Source organism: Capsicum annuum, chromosome 6 (assembly GCF_002878395.1).
Source record: "Capsicum annuum cultivar UCD-10X-F1 chromosome 6, UCD10Xv1.1, whole genome shotgun sequence".
Classification (NCBI taxonomy): Eukaryota; Viridiplantae; Streptophyta; class Magnoliopsida; order Solanales; family Solanaceae; genus Capsicum; species Capsicum annuum.
In genome coordinates this window covers 209,205,238-209,226,293 of record NC_061116.1, presented here as the reverse complement: position 1 = coordinate 209,226,293, position 21,056 = coordinate 209,205,238, and the positions used below count along the sequence as shown (strand labels likewise).

The 21,056-nt window shown below is 38.6% G+C and overlaps 1 protein-coding gene across 4 annotated transcripts; it reads right to left on the bottom strand.

Annotated features, from left to right (window-relative positions):
- Positions 1-354: 354 nt before the first annotated feature.
- Positions 355-9,937, bottom strand: LOC107855401. Of its 4 annotated transcripts, none has more exons than XM_016700407.2 (6): positions 9,727-9,937; positions 7,610-8,677; positions 6,528-6,668; positions 5,224-5,983; positions 2,965-5,110; positions 355-872 (listed from the first exon to the last, which is right to left on the bottom strand). In XM_016700407.2, the coding sequence occupies exons 2-6, from the start codon at positions 8,568-8,570 to the stop codon at positions 843-845; spliced, it is 4,038 nt and encodes a 1,345-aa protein (XP_016555893.2). In that variant the 5' UTR covers positions 8,571-8,677; positions 9,727-9,937; the 3' UTR covers positions 355-842. The 4 variants fall into 4 exon arrangements, with proteins under 4 accessions (XP_016555893.2, XP_016555891.2, XP_016555892.2 ...); XM_016700405.2 differs by having other exon boundaries at positions 5,224-5,992; positions 9,727-9,936; XM_016700406.2 differs by having other exon boundaries at positions 5,224-5,992; positions 9,534-9,929.
- Between the last annotated feature and the right edge of the window lie 11,119 nt (positions 9,938-21,056).

Here is a 21,056-nt window from a genome sequence, read left to right as displayed (position 1 = left end):
TAAAAACAGTTTATCTACCTTTATTATAGGATAATCAATATCCAAAATATTAAATTTATTATATTCAAAAAATAATATATTAAAAGTATCATTCTATTTATTGGTCCCCGAGAGATTTGCCAAGTGAAATATTGGATAAGTGAAAAAATATTATAGACAAAAATGAAGCGTTGATAATAAAAAGGAAAAAAAAACAATATACTTATGTAATACAATCAAATACTGATTTAAAATCGTCAATGTAAATCAGGCTTCCAAATCTTATGATCAAAAAGCCTGGCAGCTTTATATGATGTACCTATATGACTTTCTAATTTTTTCACTAATGCAGTTGAAAGGCCAATTCTCTGGGAATATCAATAACGCAGTGAAATTTTATAACAAGCTTGCTATTAATATTCACTCATATACACAACACCCATTAAACAATGCAGCTTTTAAGAAGAAACAAAACTAAACCAAAAATTTACTACATACATTTTGCCCTTCTCAATATGCTGCTGTGTCTCATACTTTTATCTGCAGAGATAGTATGCTTCTCACAGGCCTCAACACTTTGGTGTTCAATTGTAGATGTTGGTTGTACAGACACAGCACTACATACCATTCTATCTCCAAAGAGTTGTCCTAAATACCATGTTTATCAATATTTGCAGGTAATGTCTCGGGGCAGTCGTGCGTATAAGCTTTTATCCCAAAAAGCAGCTAAGCAACTATCACTGCTTGTCAAGGAAGACTTTGTTTCAGAGCATAAGCCGTTGCATGCAGTCACAGTAGCATCCACAGTGACGATACATGGAAATAACTGTTGTTGCCAACTGGGACAGCCAACGAATAGACAGTTAAGCCTTGACGTACTTATCAACATAACCCTGGAAAATAAAACAGTTAGTAACATGGGTATTGAATTTGCATAATGTCTTCTAATTAGAGCATCCCTACACAACCAAGGTTACATACTAAGTCACTAGATTATGAGAATTGTAAGCTTCAGAACATGGAGCGAATGATGTTGGAGATGTCAGATGAAAAGATTAGAAGTCTCAAAACAAACAAGGCCACAACTGAGCTAATGCGCGTACCTAGGGGGGTTTACCGCATATTCAACTCTTTACAATGGGATGTCAGAATCCATTCAAAGGAAACCATTGAATAAAGGAATGCTACCATTCACCAAAAAAGAAAACATCGAATAAAGGGATATCATGTAGTCTCCAGATGAACGTTGAACAATTTAGAGACTTAACAACAACATACCCAGTGTATTCCTAGTGGGGTCTGGAGAGGGTAGAGTGTACGCAGACCATACCACTACCGCACCGCAGGTGAAGTAGAGAGGTTGTTTCCGATAAGACCCTCGGCTTAGAACCGATAATAGTATAACAAACACAAAAGATAAGTGCATATAAACTAGTACGGTATGCAAAATAAACTAACACCGCTAGCAACAAGATAATACTACAACCACAAGATAATACTAAGAACTATCTAACCGAAATCATAGACATCACACAGCACCACAAATAAGAAACTACAGCACAAAAGAATGCTCCCTTACTGTTACCGACGCACTCCCACACCCTAACCCTCTACCCTAATCCTCATCCTTCACACTTTCCTATCAAGGGTCATGTCCTCCGTAAGTTGTAACTGCTCCATATCATGCCTAATCACCTCCCTCTAATATTTCCTCGGTCTACCTCTACCCCGCTTAAAACCATCCATAGCTAGTGTCTCACACCTCCGCACTAGAGCATCCGAGCCCCTCCTCGTCACGCGCCCGAACCAACGTAACCTCACTTCTCGCATCTTGTCCTCCACCGAAACAACTCCCAAAGGAGGAAGAGCAAAGAACAACTCGTTGGTCAGAGGAATGACTTTGGAGAAGTAATGCTGATCAGAGTGATTAGATAAGGATTACATTTATTCTAGAGTTTTACCGTTGTTTCAATTTTAGGATGTTTTACTACTAATTAATCATTCACAGCAACCCAGCAAGTGATCTACTATAGGTGTCATAAAACTGAGTAACAAACATGGAACCATCGCAAGTAGGTGCCCAGATGAGGAAGCGAAAGAGCCACTGGTTGGTTGGAGGAGTGGCTTAGGAACTGATCTGAGTGATTTAGATAAGGATTACATTTGTTCTAGTGTTTTACACCTGTTTCGCTTTAGGATGCCTTACTACTGATTAATCATTCACAACCACCCTCACCTACTTACAGAAATTGCATAAGTATGCCCGGCAAATCCACTTCAGCATAAACTCAATTATCCAAATTAATGATAGACGAGCTAAAAATGTTCAGTAGGCATAAACCTAACTCAATCCTAATAAGCAAACTTAAACACCACCAGTAGACCACATAAGAGGGTTGTCGTCAAACAGTATAGATAAGAAGAGGCCATACTAGTAGGTGGCAAATGAGTGGGTTGGTTAAAAGTGGATCAGATCACACAAAGTCTGCTAGGGCCTAGATGGGTCAATATGAGTGATATAACCAATACACCTAACTTTCCATCTCTTTTAAATATTTCTTATAAACAATGGGAAAGCTAACACATTTTCTAAGAAGTTAGAAGCTTAAGATCTTCCAAATGTACATTATTTCAATCTCCCAATTTGACTATGTATGTTTTGGTTAGGGTTGTATTTTGACACGTGGCTACACCATGTTGAGCCGTTTTGACTGATTTGTTTGGTGGGTCATTTTGGATTCAACCTGTTGGTCAAGTCAATCAACAGATCATAACCCAACCTGTTTTAACTTGGTAGGATTGACCAATTGGGCAGGTTACCATGACTAGTTTAATCAAGCTAAAAATGTTTACAAGATGTAAACTTGATTAAAACCCTTGGAAAAAACTAAGATATAGCAGCAGATACTAAGAAAAAAAAAATACATCACAAGTTGATCTCATAGAAGCGTTTTGTAAAACATCATAGATAAGAAGAGGCCATACCATGACTAATTTTGTTAATTTCCTCTGTGATGAGTCAATGTAATGGTCGATTTTTGTCTTAGACTTGGGTATTTGGTGGCTTTTCATAGCTCCAGAGACCTTATCTACAGTTTTCTTGACTATTGTCTTGAAAACCTCCTTGCTCATGTTACCTTGGCGCCATGATGGTTTTAACAGCTCCTTCACAAAATTAGCAACTGAACTCTTGAATAGCTTCATAGATCTGGAATCCTTGCTTTTCTTTTTATCCCCTGATGGCTTCACCTGTTCAATCTCTATCTCTCCTGCAGGAATATCTTCCTCATCACTGGAATCGCTAGGGCTTCCATTCTCAACAGCACCCACCTCTGCCTCAGCTGTCTCGCCAAATTCATCATTTTCTGCAGATGCGGTGAATGCAATAACTCCACCTCTTTTCTGTGTCTTGTGTACTTCCACATCCAGTGGTTCATTGGATCCACTGAGCCTTAACATAGCACCCGAGTCATCAGTTACTTCATGCTTTTGACCAGGATCAGATTTCTTAAGTAAGTTAGTAGATGGCTCTATGCTGTCATAAAGTGGATCATACTGGTTACCACCTGGCCGGGGGAACATTCCTTCAGCTGTACGTGCAGATGGTGGGGTAATATTTCGTGAAGCAAGACTTTCTGCAGGATGGCCATCAATTGGCATATTGCTCAAACTAAATGCACTGTATTTACTACTAGGGAGCATATCTCTTCCATGTGTTAAAGGATCCGAACTGAATTTCGTCGTTAGTGGCTGGTCAAATGTTGATGCATAAGGGTTGAAATGACTTGAAAATCTGGATCCACCAAAATCAGGCAACCGAGGAGCTTGATTCTGGTCTAACAAATCAGATGTGTACCTTGACACAGAGGAACTAACTCCAGGTTCAACAAGATGTCGAGAAATACCAGCTGTCTGAGGGCCAGAATGTTGTTGCATGTAAGGGTAATTCTTAGAAGATAGACCACGAATTTCACCAAGAGCTAGAGATTCACCGATGAAAGCTGGTGGTCTATTCGGTGACCCCCTAGAATAGATAGGTTGAGTACGCACATAGGCATGATGTTCACCAACTTGAGGAATATCAGCTGATGTGCCTGCATAGAAGTCATTCCTTGGAACTGCTAAATTTGGTTGAAAATGTACCCGAGGAACACTATGTTGTCCACCAGCGACATTTCCAGAGGAGTCATTCACAAATTGAGTGTGTGGTGCCTGTGACTGTGCTGGGCGTGGTGGAAGAGAATTCCAAGAGGAACTCAGAGGTACAGCAAATGGAGACGGTTGTTGAGGAAATGGAGTTTGATATGGAGGAGCAATTCCCATATATGCAGAATTAAAAGGTGGGGGTGGGGGTGGGGGTGGGGGCAAGTTGTGATCTCTGGGAATCTGCTGAGCAAATGCAGTACTAGAAGCCTGAGGAAGTGAAGGAAAGGAAGCTGACAAAGGTACTGTCTGGAGAACATCTGATGGGCGCGACTCCTTAGCAGAGACAAACTGAGGAAGCTGGGCTGGTGGGACCATGAATGATGTCTGGACAGATGATAACTCCAAAACAGACGAATCACATTTCTCTTTAGGTTTCTCATCTGCATTTAGGAGCATCTGATCAGAGACACGATCTTCAGACTGATGAATCCCCACTGTTCCAATTGAAGAAGGCATGCCCCCAGCAGCATCACCAGGAAGCTTCTCCACTTCAGCAACAATTACTGGACTGTCAGCAGGTCCCATTTGATTTTCCTTTCCATATAGCTGAGTAGTAGGTTCAGGTTCTTTCATATCAGGAATATCCTGACTTTTGGATCTATCATGATTGTGAACCGATTTCTTTAGTGTAGTCGCAACCTTTTCATGTGTATGAGAATCCTTTGAATCGTGCATATCAGAATCCTTTGAACTGACTGGAAGATCTCGTTGCTGATGTTTGCTCCTGTAAGATCTCGATCTACCACTCTTATCAAGCTCATCATGGAAATATCGACACGATGCTCCATGGTAACACCTGCCTCGAAGGAAGTTAAAACATTGTTGAGGATAACCATCTCTGTCCCTTCTAATTTTGTCACCACCAGAAGTTGAACCATGCCTAGAAGGTGACTTGCTTCTACTTCTGTATCTCTTTGGAGAGATGCTGTAAAGTTTAAGCACTGACAACTTTAAGTCATCCATAACTACAGTAGAAATCAAATCAACAGAAGAGATATCGTTCAGAAACATAGAAAAAAAGCAAATTAAAATGAGTACCTTCGAGATCGATCCCGCCTGTCCTTTCTCTTACGTGGACTATTCCTCCTCCTCCTATCATATGGAGAGCGGCTTCTGCTCCGGCTTCTTCCTCTTTTTCCATGTCTCTGCTTATACCTTCGTGAATCATCAGAATCACTGTCACTGACCCCCTCCCTAACCAGTCTCCCAAACTCATCAACCTTCCGGGTAGGAGATTTATCCTTAGCATCTTTCCTAAGCAACTCAAAACTGTCATTATCATTAATGCCGAAAACATTTTCCGATTGAGGTCCTTCAGGAGCAGTGATTTCACTCTTCAAGGATAATCTATTTCCATTATCATAATCAATGGAATCCTCAACATTTAAAGCACCAAAAGATTCTTGGCCATCTTTGGCAACAAAATTTGAAGGTTTAACTGAAGATACTGGTGATTTCCCAGTATCAGTCTTGGCAGTTATAGCAACAGCATCACTGGGTGGAGGAACCATAAAACGGCCAAGATTTTCAAGACAATTCTCACTAGCATTGTCTAAACTGTCATCCGAAGCATAGCCTTGAATTAGCCTAAAAGGGCTGGCAGCTTCCATGAGCTGACTGTGAACATTTTCAAGATCAACCTCCTTGTCAGTGGGTGATTCACTAGGATGGCTCAATTTTTTCTCTAGTGAAGCTGATGTCTGCACATGATCGTCCAAGAAGGGTTCATTATCCCTGTGTAAACCAGTGGTCTCAGAAGATGGTCCCTGAAAACTTGAAGGAGAGCGATATGGAGAATCTGCAGACACTGAACATGTAAGAGGATACAAACATAAAGGAGGAAACTTTGCATCAAAGTCAAAATCCCTTTTATATTTTTGGACAAATTTAAAATATCAAAGTCAAAAGCTAACAACTTATCAGCCAATCAATCAAGAATTACCCTCAATCCAAGTTAGATGGGTTGGATGTACGAATCTACGCATTCATTACGCACTATTTAGGCTCATTTTAATCAATTGTTAAGAGGATTCATTATAATTAAACTATCTATCAGCTAGCCTCCATCATACTGCAACCTCACACCTTTACATGACTTAGGACCAGCTATCATATCAAAATGTCGTTAAACGCAAAACGAAAAATAAAGCTACTATAGCATAATTACTAGTATAAACAATTAAATGTTTCAGGGGTGCCTTCATCTACTATCAACTGAAGGTAATTTCACATTTATGGTAGCTTCCTTACATATTTGAACTATAGATATTATAGCTATTTTAACATGAGTCACTTGCACAGAAGTTTCAGTTTAATCCTTTATTTGCATTGGCAGTTTGCACCTTGTATTTGTTTCTCTGGCTCCACAGGTCCACAGCACGATGAATTTCGATGTAGTATATCTTGAGTTAAGCTATCCTTTAACTGCTTCTCAGCCCCCAAAGGATGGATCTGTTGATCTTCATCCAGCTGGGTGATATCATCTGACAATTCAACAGAGAAGCATGATAGTTTCAGAGTTTCAACCATAGACTATAATTCACACTCATCAATCAGGAAAAATGAAACAATAAGGAAACACAAAGGATTCAGTGACCAGGTTGCAAAGGAAACAAGCATATATTAAAGTGGCAAGTGCGAAGTTGAGCTTGATAAACTACTTGATAACACAATCAAGAACTTCAAAAGTGTAAATCAATCACGTCACATTCATTAACTGAAATAGCAAGAATCTCGCTTCTCTTTCTTTTTCTAAATACATATCAGAACCACAGTTAGGACTCCTTCAGCTGCTGCATGTGGCGTTCTAGTAAGGAGTCCTCTTAAACCTCCGTGTTTTTACTTTTCCCCAGTTATACTAAGCATGGGAGATGACATTAGAGGCGACTAATAGCAATTGATTGGATCTCCCTTTCATCTGGCCCATTGCAGTTGATTGGTGTCGACTGTTTGTCTTTCAAATATAAGCGAAGGTCCATGTAGTTTGGGGATCTAGACTTGCACAAAAGAAAATAAGACTGAAGAAAACCTTACCCAAATGAAGAGTTCCAATAATAGGTAGAAGCAATGATCATTTTCCAAAGGGAACATATGCTAAAATGCTTGCTATAAAATGTTGACTTCTCCAAAATGTTTGTCAGTTTGGTCTCTCCTGAAATACTATACACTTGGAAAGTTGTAAATACATTGTATGTATCCGGAAAAAGCTACCAATGACCTATCTATTTCTAGTCTTCAATAGGGAAAAGACAATATGTGGCCACGTTTTCGTCAACAAATACTCGACAACTCACATTTGTTACTATTCTCATGACCTTTATAATGGGCCAAACTAGAACCATATTGGGATACAATAGCAAAAAATATCACCAAGAAAAAGAAAATCGACACTTGATGCATACAAACAGAATATAATTATACTAACCTTCCATCTCCATATCAGAATCAGCAGCAGAATGAGACGGAGCTGCAGGTTGTACATGGGAATTAATAAGTTGAACTGATGGACCTTCTCCTGGAAATGCTGCTGATACAGGCCTAGGAGGAGGAGATGGAAGATCCGAGGCTAAATGCCTATTCACTGGTGAACCTTCTCTGTAAGCAATCCCTCCATCATGCTCAAACGCCTCCTCGTCTTTAGCACCAGCACCATTAGCATTTGCAGTGGTAGATATGAGAGGTGGTGAAGATGGTGGAAGAGGTGGATCCCCAGGAGGTGAAGGCGGCAAAGGTGGCTGCGTACCAGGAACAGCAGATTGTACATGGGAATCATGGTTTCTCGAATGCATGGAGGGGTCAAATGGGGAAGGTGAGAAAAAACTAGGGTTCTGCATATTAGGTGGTGGTGGTGGTGGTGGAGGAGGAAGATTATGAAGAAAAACTTGCATATTGTCTGGTGATGGCTGATGAATTGCACCTCGGAAAGGCATTTGACCTAATGGTGGAGGTGGTGGAAGAATTCTAGGAGCACCTGAAGCTATTGTAGATGGAACCTGCTGCATACTGGGATTCCACTGGGAATGCTGCACAGGGACTTGGTGAGATTGCAAAATTGAGGCGCTTCCATGAACTTGTGCAGATGGTGGTGGCGGAGGAGGAGGAGGAGGAGGCAGTGGATAAAACTGACTAGAATTGCTGCCACTTGTTGGAACTGGAAAAGGGGAACAAGGATGGCGTACACCGGGATGGGCATGCTGATATGCAGGAGGGACACGCTGTCCAACTTGGGGTGGTCCTGGTGGATGACCATGTGGCAACATAGGTGGACGTGAGGCCTGAGCAGCAGGAGCAGGAGGGGGGGGGACATGAGGCCACTGCTGCAATTGAGGTCTAGACGCATTAGCATTTTGACCACTCTGAGTTGCATAATTACCCTGACCATACATCTCAAACAGCTAGCTACCAATAAAATTAAGAAATCTGAAGTGCACAATCCCACCCGATCCAAGAGTTCCACGTGCTGATCACCAAATTAACTCATCCATAGCAGCCCCTTCAAACACAAAATGCAACTTTGTAACAATTCAAAGATTCAAGAAATACAATTCAAGTCGAAAAAGGGAAAGCACAAATTTCTCTGACCTTGCAGGCATATATAGAAATGAAAAAAAAAAAACAAGGGGAAGAGAAGAAAGAAGAAGTCAATGCAAAAAATTGAGAAGGTAATAAACTAATTTCAGCATTGATACTACACGTCAAAATTCAAGGAATTGGACCTCAAAGCGATAGTCTGCCCCCCACCCCCTCCCCTCTTTTCAATTTATAAGAGTGAAAATTTTATCAAGGTCATCCCCTACTCAGGCCTTCTTTTTCCCCAGCAAAGCCTATTAACACTATCTAGACTGCTATACACTTTCCGTGACAATTTTTATCTTAATCTCTAACTAGGAAGACCGTAGGACCAACCCCAACCCCACAACCCCAAAAAAGAAAATTAAAAAAAATCATCAACAAGAAACAACTCCAAAAGAATATCACACTTAAGCACCCAAAGGGAGTCAATGAAATGGTTGAGAACCACGAGGGCTCAGGTTCAAATCCCAACAGAGACAAAAACACTAGGTGATTTCATTCGATCCATCCTAGCCTTACCTAGTACATATAGTTGGTGGTATAAGCTAATGTGCTCACAAACTGGCCTGCACACCACGTTTATCAAAAACAAATACTAATATTACACACTTAAAACACCAACTTGACTCGAGACCCAATCTATTCCTCATTACACACTTAAAAGACACTTCACTTCATAGTATCAAGGAATTCTTTTTCCATGCTTCCAGTTAACGATATTTCGGTAATACACAAAACCGTAACAAGAAATTCAAACTTTCCACAACGAGTCTTACTTAAATTCAATCAATAAATCAACTGCATCTCAATCCCAAATTCATAAGCATAGAAAGCAAGTATCCGTGGATTTAGTCGAGGTGCACGTAAGCTTGCCCGAGCAGCACGGTTATCAAAAACAAACAAAATCGACAGTAACGACATGCCCATAAATTAAACACAAATTTACGCACAACACTAATAAATGCATACCAAATTGATAATTATGAGCTACCGAATATGTGAATTTAAACTAATTTGGAAGATCTGAAATTGGAATCCAGTGAGTTTAGCATTTGAGAATTTTGATTGAAGTTCTTATGAGTTAATAAAACCCTAGAGAGAGAAAAAAACAAATAGATATATGGACACAGGAGAGCGAGGAAGAGAGAGAAAAGTGTGTAGTTAAAAACAAAAACAAAATGGAAAAATACCGAAATTCCGCATAGTTAACGGTCTTGGGAAAGCGGGTCGGGTCATGGGTTGATGGGCTGATGGACTGGGCCTAAATTGTTAATGGGCTGATGAACTGGGCCTAAATTGAGTTGATGGGCTGATAGAATGGGCCTAATTGAGTTTCGTGAAATAGGACCAAGAAATTACATGTCACAGACCCAAATATGGGTGACTTTGGATATTTGACCCCAATAAAAAATGACTTTAAAGAATAATTTTACTTACTTTTAAATATAGTACAAGTACTATTTTGTCCCTCTATACCTCAAATATATTTTTAAGCTTTTCATACTCATTTGTCTCTCAAATTTTATTTTTTATTATTTTCACTTTTTTATTTTTTACTTTAATTTTATTATTCTATTTTTTATTGCTTTCACATTTTATTTTTTCTTTAATTTTATTTTCATGTTTTAATTCATTTGTCTCAACCTTTATTTTTTTCTCTTTATTCTTTTTTCTCAAGCATTACCTATTTCTTTTTATTTCTTTTTAAATTCATTTGTCTTTAACCTTTATTTTTTGGGGAGTTATCAATTCTCTTTTTTTCCCTCATTTTTTTCAATTTTTTTTTAATTTTTTTCTCTCATTTTTAATATTCTCAATTTTTAAATTCTTCACTTTTTTCTTAATCTTTATTTTTTTCTTGCCTTTTTTTCCTCAATCTCTTTGTTTATTTCTCTATTTTGTTTGATTGTTTTTTTTTCCCTCATTTTTCTCAAACTTTATTTTTATTTTTCCTAATTTTCTTAGTTCTTCACTTTTTCTTAATCTTTAGTTTTTTCTTTCCTTTTTTTTTCTGAATCTTTTTTTTATTTCTCTATTTTATTTGATCATTTTTTTCTTTTTTCTCAACTTCTATTATATTTTACTAATAAGTAAAAAATTGGATAATCCGCAAAAGGATCTTCTTTGACGTCAAAGCAAATTTAAGAGCGTAAATTGTTGTTACGAAGTTCTTTGAAAATTCTTAAGATAAGTCGCGTCTCTAATGCGAGAGTTGTGGAATATCTTATAAATAAAGACATAACGTGGTAGCGTCAACTCTTATCTGTAGGGCAGAATTTATTATTTGAAAGTCCTTGAGGTAAATCTTGCCTCTAAGGCAATAGTTGTAGAATATCTTATAAATAAAGACATAACGTGATAGTGTCAACTCTTGTCCGTGGGGCATAATTTATAGTTTGAAAGTCTTTGAGCTAAGTCTTGCCTCTAAGGCAAGAGTTGTAGAACATCTCATAAATGAAAACATAATGTGGTAGTGTCAACTCTTGCCCGTATGGCATAATTTGTAGTTTGAAAGTCCTTGAGCTAAGTCTTGCCTCTAAGGCAATAGTTGTAGAACATCTCATAAATGAAAACATAACGCGATAGAGTCAACTCTTGCCTGTGGAGCACAATTTATAGTTTGAAAGTTCTTGAGCTAATTAAGTTTGCCTCTAAGGTACTAGTTGTAGAACATATTATAAATAAAAACATAACGTGGTAGATTCAACCCTTGTCCATGGGAAATAATTTGTAGTTTAAAAGTCTGTGGGTTAAGTCTTGCCTCTAAGAAAATAGTTGTAGAACATCTCACAAATGAAAATATAACGTGGTAGAGTTAACTCTTGTTAGTGGGGCATTATTTTTTGTCTGAAAGTCTTTGAGCTAAGTTTTGCCTCTAAGGCAAGAGTTGTAGAACATCTCATAAATAAAGACATAACGTGGTAGTGTCAACTCTTACCCGTGGGGGCATAATTTGTAGTTTGAAAGTGTTTAAGTCTTGCTTCTAAGGCTATAGTTATAGAACATCTCATAAATGAAAATATATCGCGGTAGAGTCAACTCTTTTCAGTGGGGCATAATTTGTAGTTTAAAAGTCCTTGAGCTAAGTCTTGCCATTAAGGCAATAGTTGTAAAACATCTCATAAATGACAACATAATGTAGTAGAGTCAACTCTTGCCCGTGGAGCACAGTTTGTAGTTTGAAAGTCTTTGAGCTAAGTCTCACCTCTAAGGTAATAGTTGTAGAACATCTCATAAATAAAGACATAACGTGGTAGTGTTAACTCTTGCCTATGGAGCACAATTTATAGATTGAAAGTCCTTGAGCTAAGTCTTGTCTATAGGGCAATAGTTGTAAAACATCTCATCAATGAAAACATAACATAATCGAGTCAACTCTTGCCCGTAGGGTATAATTTGTTGTTTGAAAGTCCTTGAGTTAAGTCTTGCCTCTAAGGTAAGAGTATAAAACATCTCATAAATCAAAACACAATGTGATAGTATCAACTTTTGTCCATGAAACATAACTACTTGTTTAAAAGTCTTGGAGAACATCTCATAAATCAAAATACAATGTGGTAGGGCCAACTCTTGCCCATGAAACATAACTTATGGTAGTGTCAACTCTTGTGCATGAAACGTAGTTTGTTATTTGAAAGTCATAAGTCTTGCCTTTATAATGTGGTAGTGTCAACTCTTGCTCATGAGATGTAACTTGAATGAAGAAATCGAAGAAGAGAAAAAAAATCAAATTTGCTGAAAAAGAAGAAAAATAAAAAAAAAATTAAAAAATAAAAGTTAAAGAAAATGTAGAAGTTGATAAAGAATTGGAAAAAAATAAAGGTTGATAAAAAAAGATTAAATAAAAATAAAGGTCGAGAAAAATTTTAGAAGAAAAAATCAAAGAAAAAATAAAAATCAAAGAAAAATAAAACAAATTATTTTACATATTTTTCGACGAAGAAAATTTAGAGAAGAGACAAAAGTGAGAGAATTGTCCATGAAAGAAAAGTACAGTGAGGATAGGAAAAAAACAAAAATTTAGCATGGTTTATTGTTTTGTTTTTTTTGTAATAGGGACATAACTTAGGAGTTAAGTATAGTTAATACAGGGTGGGTTGTAGGGGTCAATTGAATCCCGTAAAACCGAGTGTTGAGTATCAATATTAGTATTTGTTACAAGAACATGAGCAACCTTTCTGGGAAAGACGATCCCTAGCTTGTCTGCTTCAAGTAGGTCCTGAGCATATGAAGGTGGAATCGTCAAAATTTGAACATGATAAAAAACTGCTACCCCTCCCTGAGATCGGGCTAGTGCATCAACAACTTTGTTCTGCTTCCTGTAAGTGTGTTTCAGTGTTGGGTTGTTCAATCCCTGCATTCCGAAATAACATTGCAGTAGCCAAGGTGGTTAGTGCATAACATTTAAATTGCAGTTATAAAATCAGAGTTGATTTCCAAAGGGGTTAAGTTATTGGAGTGGGCAATCTTGAGTCCTTCCAGGATTGCTAGGAGTTCAGCTTGCTGAACATCCATATGTGGGAGGTCTCTTATGAAGCCCAGGATCCAATTACCTTTATGGTCTCTAAACACACCCCCAACTCTACCTTGCCCAGGCTGGATCCTAACACTCGCGTCCGTGTTGAGTTTGTAGGAACCCTGGTTAGTTGGTTCCCATTTAAGGTAGATGATGGTGTTAGGTTTTAGAGGCCTAGTATGGTTCACAATAGCAAGGGCATATTTGTTGGCCTGGGCTATAGTTTGTTTAATAGAGATATTTTCATCTCTTTTGTTGAGCAGGTTATGATTTCTATTGAGCCAAATAATTCACATACAAAACGGTAGGATGGTATTCCAAGAGTACCAGTTATTGAAAGATTTTGACGCAATAGCTTTCCAAGTGTCAGCCAAGTTGTGGTTGTTAAGGGATGAGGAGTCAAAGTAGGCGATAGAGATACTGTTAGCAGCAATTCCCTCCCAAAAGGCTTGGGCTTTATGGCACTGAAAGAAGATGTGAGAGATATCCTCTACAAGATTGGTACAGTGGTGGCAATTTGGAGACACATCCATACCCAAGTGATTAAGGTAACTCCCAGTTGGGAGTCTGTTATGGTTCAGAAGCCAGAGGAAGGTTTTGAACCTGCTAGGGGTTTTGAGATTTCTAGATCCAGTGGTGATCTTTTTGGGTTCAGTTAGAATGCTCCCGTAGTTGTTTAGGAGAGTGTTGCAGGCACTTTTCATGGTGAACTTACCATCTGGGGAGCAGTCCCAGGTGAGTTTATCCTCTTGCACACTCTCAGTTGGGATAAAAATGGTGGTGATTATGTTTTGCAGATCATGAGTAAGATCAAAGGAAATGGTATCAAGGTTCCAGGCGCCCTGCCTGTAAATGAGGTTGATTGTGAGCTTATCCTCACCCTTGTTCAAAGGTCCAGCTATATAGCTCCTGATGGTTTGGTGGATGGGAATCCATTTATCTGAGAAGAATCTGATTCTGCTCCCTCTATGAACAATCCATCTTTGGTTTGGCATGCAAACTTTCCATCCCTACTTTATGCATTTCCATGTTCTAGAGCAAGGTGTTTGGTTTGGACCCTGATGGTGGTGTCTGCAATACTTGTTGTACAAGACTCTTGTGCAGGGTGATTGAGTGTTATGGTAAAGTCTCCGGGCAAGGCTAGCATGGGCAGCTTCATTTTGAATCTCACATTTTTTGAGTCCTAACCCATCCTTCACATTTAGGCTTAGAGATATCATCCCAACTAAGGAGGCGGATTTTCTTCTTATCAGCAGTGCTTCCCTAGACAAAATTCCTTTGTATTTGGTTGATTGTTTTGGTTATTTTTCCAGGGAGTTTAAATAATTGCATCACATGGGAGGGAATAGAGGCAAAAATATATTTGGTAAGGGTGAGTCTACCTGCCAGGGATAGCATTTTTGTTTTCCAACCAGCCAGTTTTCTATGCATGTTATCAATGATGAATTGAAAATTAGAGTTGGATGGTCTGGCATGGAAAATAGGAAACCCTAGTATCACGCCTCAAATCCTATTGGGGCGGACTGGCACCCATAACCGAGGAGGCCCGGGAGAACCAACTCATAACCTTATACTTCCCATGCATACCTCTATGACAACCCAAAATTCAGACAGCATCGTGTCGCATATAAAAGGAAATAATCACCTGTATAAGCTCGAGTACACATATATATGTATATACAATACTTGGCCGTTGGATTCATCATGTCTATTAACAAAACACCACCTTGACTGTACATTAGGTCTACAAAGCCTCTAGATAATACACAGAGTTTAACTAAGGTCGGGACACACCCCGCCATATAATTAACTTCTATACAATACCAAAAGTGACTGGATATAACACGGAAAGCCCCAAAGCAAACTGGAGCTCACCAAAGGTAGTTGAATATCCTGGCTCCTACTTGTGCGGTGTATGAGCTGAGGTACCTTTGCCTGCAGCATGAAATGCAGGTCCTCCGTGGGGAACGTTAGTACAAAATATGTACTGAGTATGTAAAGCTGTAGATAATGGAATAGGATATAGGAGCTCAGTAGAAATCAGAAACAAGTGAATAAATGGCAATAGGAGTGGACCACACTTACTAGAACTTGTGACGACCTGTACATTGTATTTATTCAATCACTTTACCTTCGTTCTTATCATCTTTGTAATCATTATTGCACTGTACTGTGACCATTAGGCTACCTCCATACATATCAACTGGGATCGACCCATGATAGGCTTATGCCCTTGGGATACCACCCATAAACACATAAATAGGGATTGACCCATGATAGGCTTATGCCCCTGGGATACCACCCGATAAGAGAGAACTTCCATCACTTAGTTCAATTAATCTTTGAGATTATTATTTCGGTCGCCACCGCATTTTTGATACTTTGAAACAATGATACATCAATAAGAGACATATAAATAGACCATCAATGCAATAACAATGAAGTAAGAACTCACTGGCAAATCAATGAAGTATTTTGGAGTCATTAATGTCATAACAATGAAGTAGGAACTTATTGGTATATCAATGAAACGTTTTGGAGTCATTAATAGCACATGGATCTTGTTTGAGTAACCGGATACCTTCTGACATTCATTAGTACAATAAATATGTAAGATTTAGAAAACAAGTATTGGAATGTCTTGACATCTTGTAGGGTGGAAACAAGTTCATTGGTAACGTAGGACGTCATACAAAACCATTATGGATCACATGTTATTGAATAACTTTAGAAACTTTTTTAATAGGACAATTGTTCACTTTCATGCCAAATATATGGTATAAAGTATGCTTTACATACCTGACTGTCAACCTTCAATACTAGTCCTAAATGGACTTCCCGTCTTTTTGGATTACTTATCTACAATGAACATATATTGCAATATAGTATTAGCAACCAAACGTCAAAATTCAATTATTTGAATTCACCAAACTAGTGGTTAAGTAGTAAGCCTTAATTACACCATAAAGGGTGTCACCTTAACCCTCTTATACTCCAATTACATTCACATGTCATGCATATTCATACAACATCCTCCAATATCAAGTTTGGATTCATTTATCCTTCCAACCAATCCATTAGACCAAATTGAGCCATAGACATGAATAATCATCAATTTAATAGTATATCACCATATCCACCTTCCATAACTCAATTACCATATCCACCTTCCATAATTTGATACAACCAAACCATGCAAAATAGTCCATAACCCTATTTCCATCACCTTTCAATAACATCCAATACATATAATCCTCTATCACACATATACATATGAAAAAGAACAAAGGCAAACAATATTCATACCTTAGAATTCACCTCTTGATTATGCAATCCTGTTTGCACAAATAATAGGTGTCGTTCGAAGCTCTCGAGATGACAAACACAGTTATCAGATTACTTTGGAATTTCTACGGTTGAATCAAAAGTAATTTAAAGGTCAAATTTGATTAGGGTTTGTTCTTTCTCAATGATTGATGATTAAAATGAGTTTTTGAACTCATATATATGTATATATACACATATTCTCGACCATAATATAATAGGAAAAGACCAAAATGCCTTTAAAATTTAAATAATGTCAAATCTGTCCTTTGGTGAACTGTTTTGATAAGCTCAAGTAGATCGATCATAACTCTTTGCTCCGATATCGGATTTGGGTGAAATTGGTATCTTGGAAGGATAATTCAAAGGGCTTTCATTTCATATAAAGTACGCCACTCAGTTCGTCCTGTACAAGGAGTTATGGTCGTTTGAAGTTGACCCTAAAAATCTATTTTGATAGGCTGAAGTAAAACGAGTATAACTCCTTACTCAGACGTTGGATTTGGATGAAACCAATTGCATTGGAAAGAAGACTCAAATATATTTCTTTTCATAGGTCGCAACTCTCCCATTTCATTATATTAAGGGAGTTATGATCATTCGAAGTTGACCCAAAAATTCGACTGGCCTCAGTAGTTTGTGTGCAGAAAACTTTTCTGCACATTTACTATTCCCAAATATCCCGGCCACCGTTTTATAGTTTCGAACGTGCTCGATTATATTCGAAACCTATCCGTTTTTGGAAATCTCTATATCGTTGAAAAACTTATTCAATAAACTTCGCATTGAACCATCGACGGACAAATTTCAGTATAAATAAAATAAAAAATTAATTCTATATAAATAAGATCAATACGCGTACTTGAATACACCAATACACGTACTTGAATACGGGGTGTTACACATAGGTATTTGTCAAAGGTATCTGCAGCTCTAATATTGAGGAGGGCAGAGCAGGTACTGATGGTGGTGTCCTTGCAGTTTGCAGAGAAGATTATTTTGGATTTATTTTGGTTGAATTGTTGACCAGATTTGGCACAAAAATCATTGAGAGCATGGTTAATAGCTATGTATGCATGAGGATTAGCTCTAGAAAGGAGGGTTAGGTCATCAACAAAAAAAAGAAATAGAAGGGCCATGGTGGGAGATACAAATGGGTTGCCAGTATTTCTCAGAGACCTAAGAGTCAATAATTCTTGAGAGTCTCTCATGCATAGGACAAAAAGGTAAGGAGAGAAGGGGTCCCCCTGCCTGAGGCGCCTTGTAGGGCTGAATTGTTGAGACACTGAGCCATTTATGAGAATGAAGATTGTATTGGTGGAGACACGAGACATGATTAAGGAGATCAGAGGCTGAGGAAGAGCAAAGAAGTGGAGAGTGTCCTTAATGAATTACCATTTTAATGTGTCAAAAGTTTTCTCCAAATCGATTTTTAAAATCATGCTCCCTTGTTGACCCTTCATTTTTTTGAAATGAGTTATGAACTCTTGAATAATGATTGCATGGTCAGAGGCTCTTCTATTTTACCGAAAACTAGCTTGACTGGGCCCAATGATCTTGTGGAATAGAGGTTTTATTCTGAAGACAATGATCTTAGTGATGAGTTTATACAGGGTATTACATAGGCCTATGGGTCCGTAGTTTTTGATAGAAACAACATTTGGACACTTAGGGATTAAACACAGAAAGGTATTATTTATAGAAGGGTTCATGGTGCTGGTCTGAAAGGTATCATGACAAAATTTCATAACCTTAGACTTCACTATGTCCCTATATCTTTGGAAAAAAATAGGTTGTATGCCAACTGGTCGGGGGATTTTAAAGGGCTGAAAAATTTAATAGCCCTGGTGATTTCAGAGTCAGTCAAGGAGAGTTTAGAAAGGCTATATCTGAAGTGGTGAGGGTGTTGGGAGTATATAAGGATTGGTTAGCAGTGTTGGTTAGGTTTGGAGAGGTTTTGAGCTGGTAGTGTAAAGGGAGGAGAAAAAGTCAATAATATGGTTTACAATATCAGTCTGATCCTCAATCCAGTTCCCAGCCTCATCTTTCAACCTTAGAATTTTATTTCTCCTCCTTATGTTGAGAGTGAAGGCATGGAACAACTTGGAGTTTGAGTCCCCCTATTGAAGCCGGTTAATTTTGGACTTTGTTTTCCAGAAGTCCTCTTCAAGTTTGAGCATGGAGTCGTATTCTTTGGTAAGCTCACTTGCCAGGTTTTGCAGAAAAACACTGGTAGCATATTGGTGGGATCTTTAAATCCCTTCAATTCTGACCACTAGTCTCCTCATTTTCCTAAAGATGTTCCCAAATGAATCTTTGTTCCATTTGTTTGAGTTATGTTGAAGGTTGGTAATAGCTCACAAAATGAGAACACGTGGATGAAAGGATTGGTGGACCACAGACTCAAAAGCAGGGTCTCTTATCCACATGGGCTCCATTCTAAAAGGTCTACTGGAGTAGTTGTGGTTAAGATTGGAAATGTTGACAAGCATAGGGCAGTGGTCAGAGTGGGTCCTTGGTAAGTGAGTGATAGAAGTGTCAGAGTACTCAGCAATCCAAAGGTTACTAGCCAGACATCTTTACAACCTTTCAAGGATAAGAGCCTCCCTTTTTTTGTATCTTTTGTTAGTCCAAGTATACTTAGTTCCTTTGAAACCAAGATCTACCAGTCCACTGATATCAAGGCAATTCCAAAAGAGGTTAGCTCTATAAGGGTTTAATTATTTCCCCCATACTTTTTATTGGCTTAGAGGACCTCATTGAAGTCCCCTCTAATGAACTAAGCATTGTTGCAGTTCTGGGCCATGGCAATAATACTTTTCTATAAAGAGGCTTTAGTGGGGAAGTCAGTACTGGCATAAATAGCAATAAGAAGCCAAGAGTGGGAGGAGTGGTTTACCTTGACTCTGGTGTGAATGAATTACTGAGTGATAAAGATGTCTTCAAGCTTGAGAAGATTTTCCTTCCACATGATGACCATCCCCCCAACTCAGCCTATAGCTGGGGACTGGATTTGATCATCAAAGCTCAAGTCAGTGGTGATACCCTTATGCTCAGCCATTTTTGTTTTAAGTAGGATAAGCATAGTAGGATTGTGAAGCTTAACTAAGGAGGTACACTATCTCCCGAAGGTAGTGTTGTGTGCTCCCCTAACATTCCAGATGATGAAGTTAATCATTGGTTTCATTGGGATTGGGGGTATGGAGATGACAGTCTTCTTTTTCTCCTTGGTTTGAGTGGGGTTGGGAAATTTGAATGGCCTCAGTGTTATCCCCGGTGGGTTGTGATCCATCATTATTTTCAGGGTCAGAGAGAAGGTCATATGTATTTTTGGATAAAGCCCAATAACAACTTCTTTTGATGGCTTTTTGAAAGGTCTCAGGACTTAGATCTTTAAGATTTTCCAAAATCTCTTCCAACTCTAGATTGCATTGTCTCAGGTTGTTGAGGATGGAACTTCCTTCCTCTTCTTGGTTTTCTGCCCATATGGGTAGTATGATGGGATGATGCTAACTCATTAGGGGGCTATGGGGTTTCATGGTATGAAGGAAGGGCCCACTAGTGAAGCATTGGACGATTTTGTTGGAAACAGGGGCAGGGTTTGGAACATTTGGGAAAAAAGAGAGTTCTAATCTTACGTGTTCAAGTGCACAGTGTTTATGGATGCTTGAGCCTGGAGGAGTGTCTGCATCCATAATTGATTCCCCAGCATGTTGACAGAGTGATCTATTGCCTCTTTCACTACACTGGCCGGATATGAGGGTCTTGTAGAGTCAGGATGACTGGTTGGTTCCCTATGCAAGCATTGAGTGTAAGGGGGAAATCCTAGAGCAGTAGTTCCAGCCAGGATGCTGGCGAGTGGTCTTGAGAAAGGGGTGCAGTCACAAAAAAATAGGGATTTTCGGTGTTGAGGCATTTTATGCTGTTTATTTTTGTGCTTTCTCCATTAGTGTTTTGATGTGTTTGCAACTGGTGGTTGGTAGGGAGATCCTTACTATTTTTAGTATGGTGGTGTTGGTTGGTAGAGATAGAGTTAATAGATGTGACCTCAATGGTCATGTCCTGGGCAGTTGGAGTTCCTTTTACTCTCCTTTCAATGGATTTAAGGCCCTCTATTAAATTAGTAGATCCAGTAGGGATGGTAACGACATTAATAGACTTGACCTTAGTGGTCTTGTCATCTACAGTGTTCATCTGAACATTCCTGATAGCAGGAATGTTTTTTCCCCTAGCATTGGATTTATTCTTATTGTCCAACTGAGCCTTCTTTTGCCCAAGCGATATGTTCTTTTGGGCTCTAACCATAGTTTTATTAGTGTTGTTATGATGTTGTGCCTCGTTGGGTGCCATGGAGGTATGTAATCTTAAACCAAGCTTTTCCAAAGCAAAATCCTCCGACTTCGTAGAATTCTGAGACGGCGTACCCAATCTCTTTGAGGTATTTTGGGGTGAGGTAGTA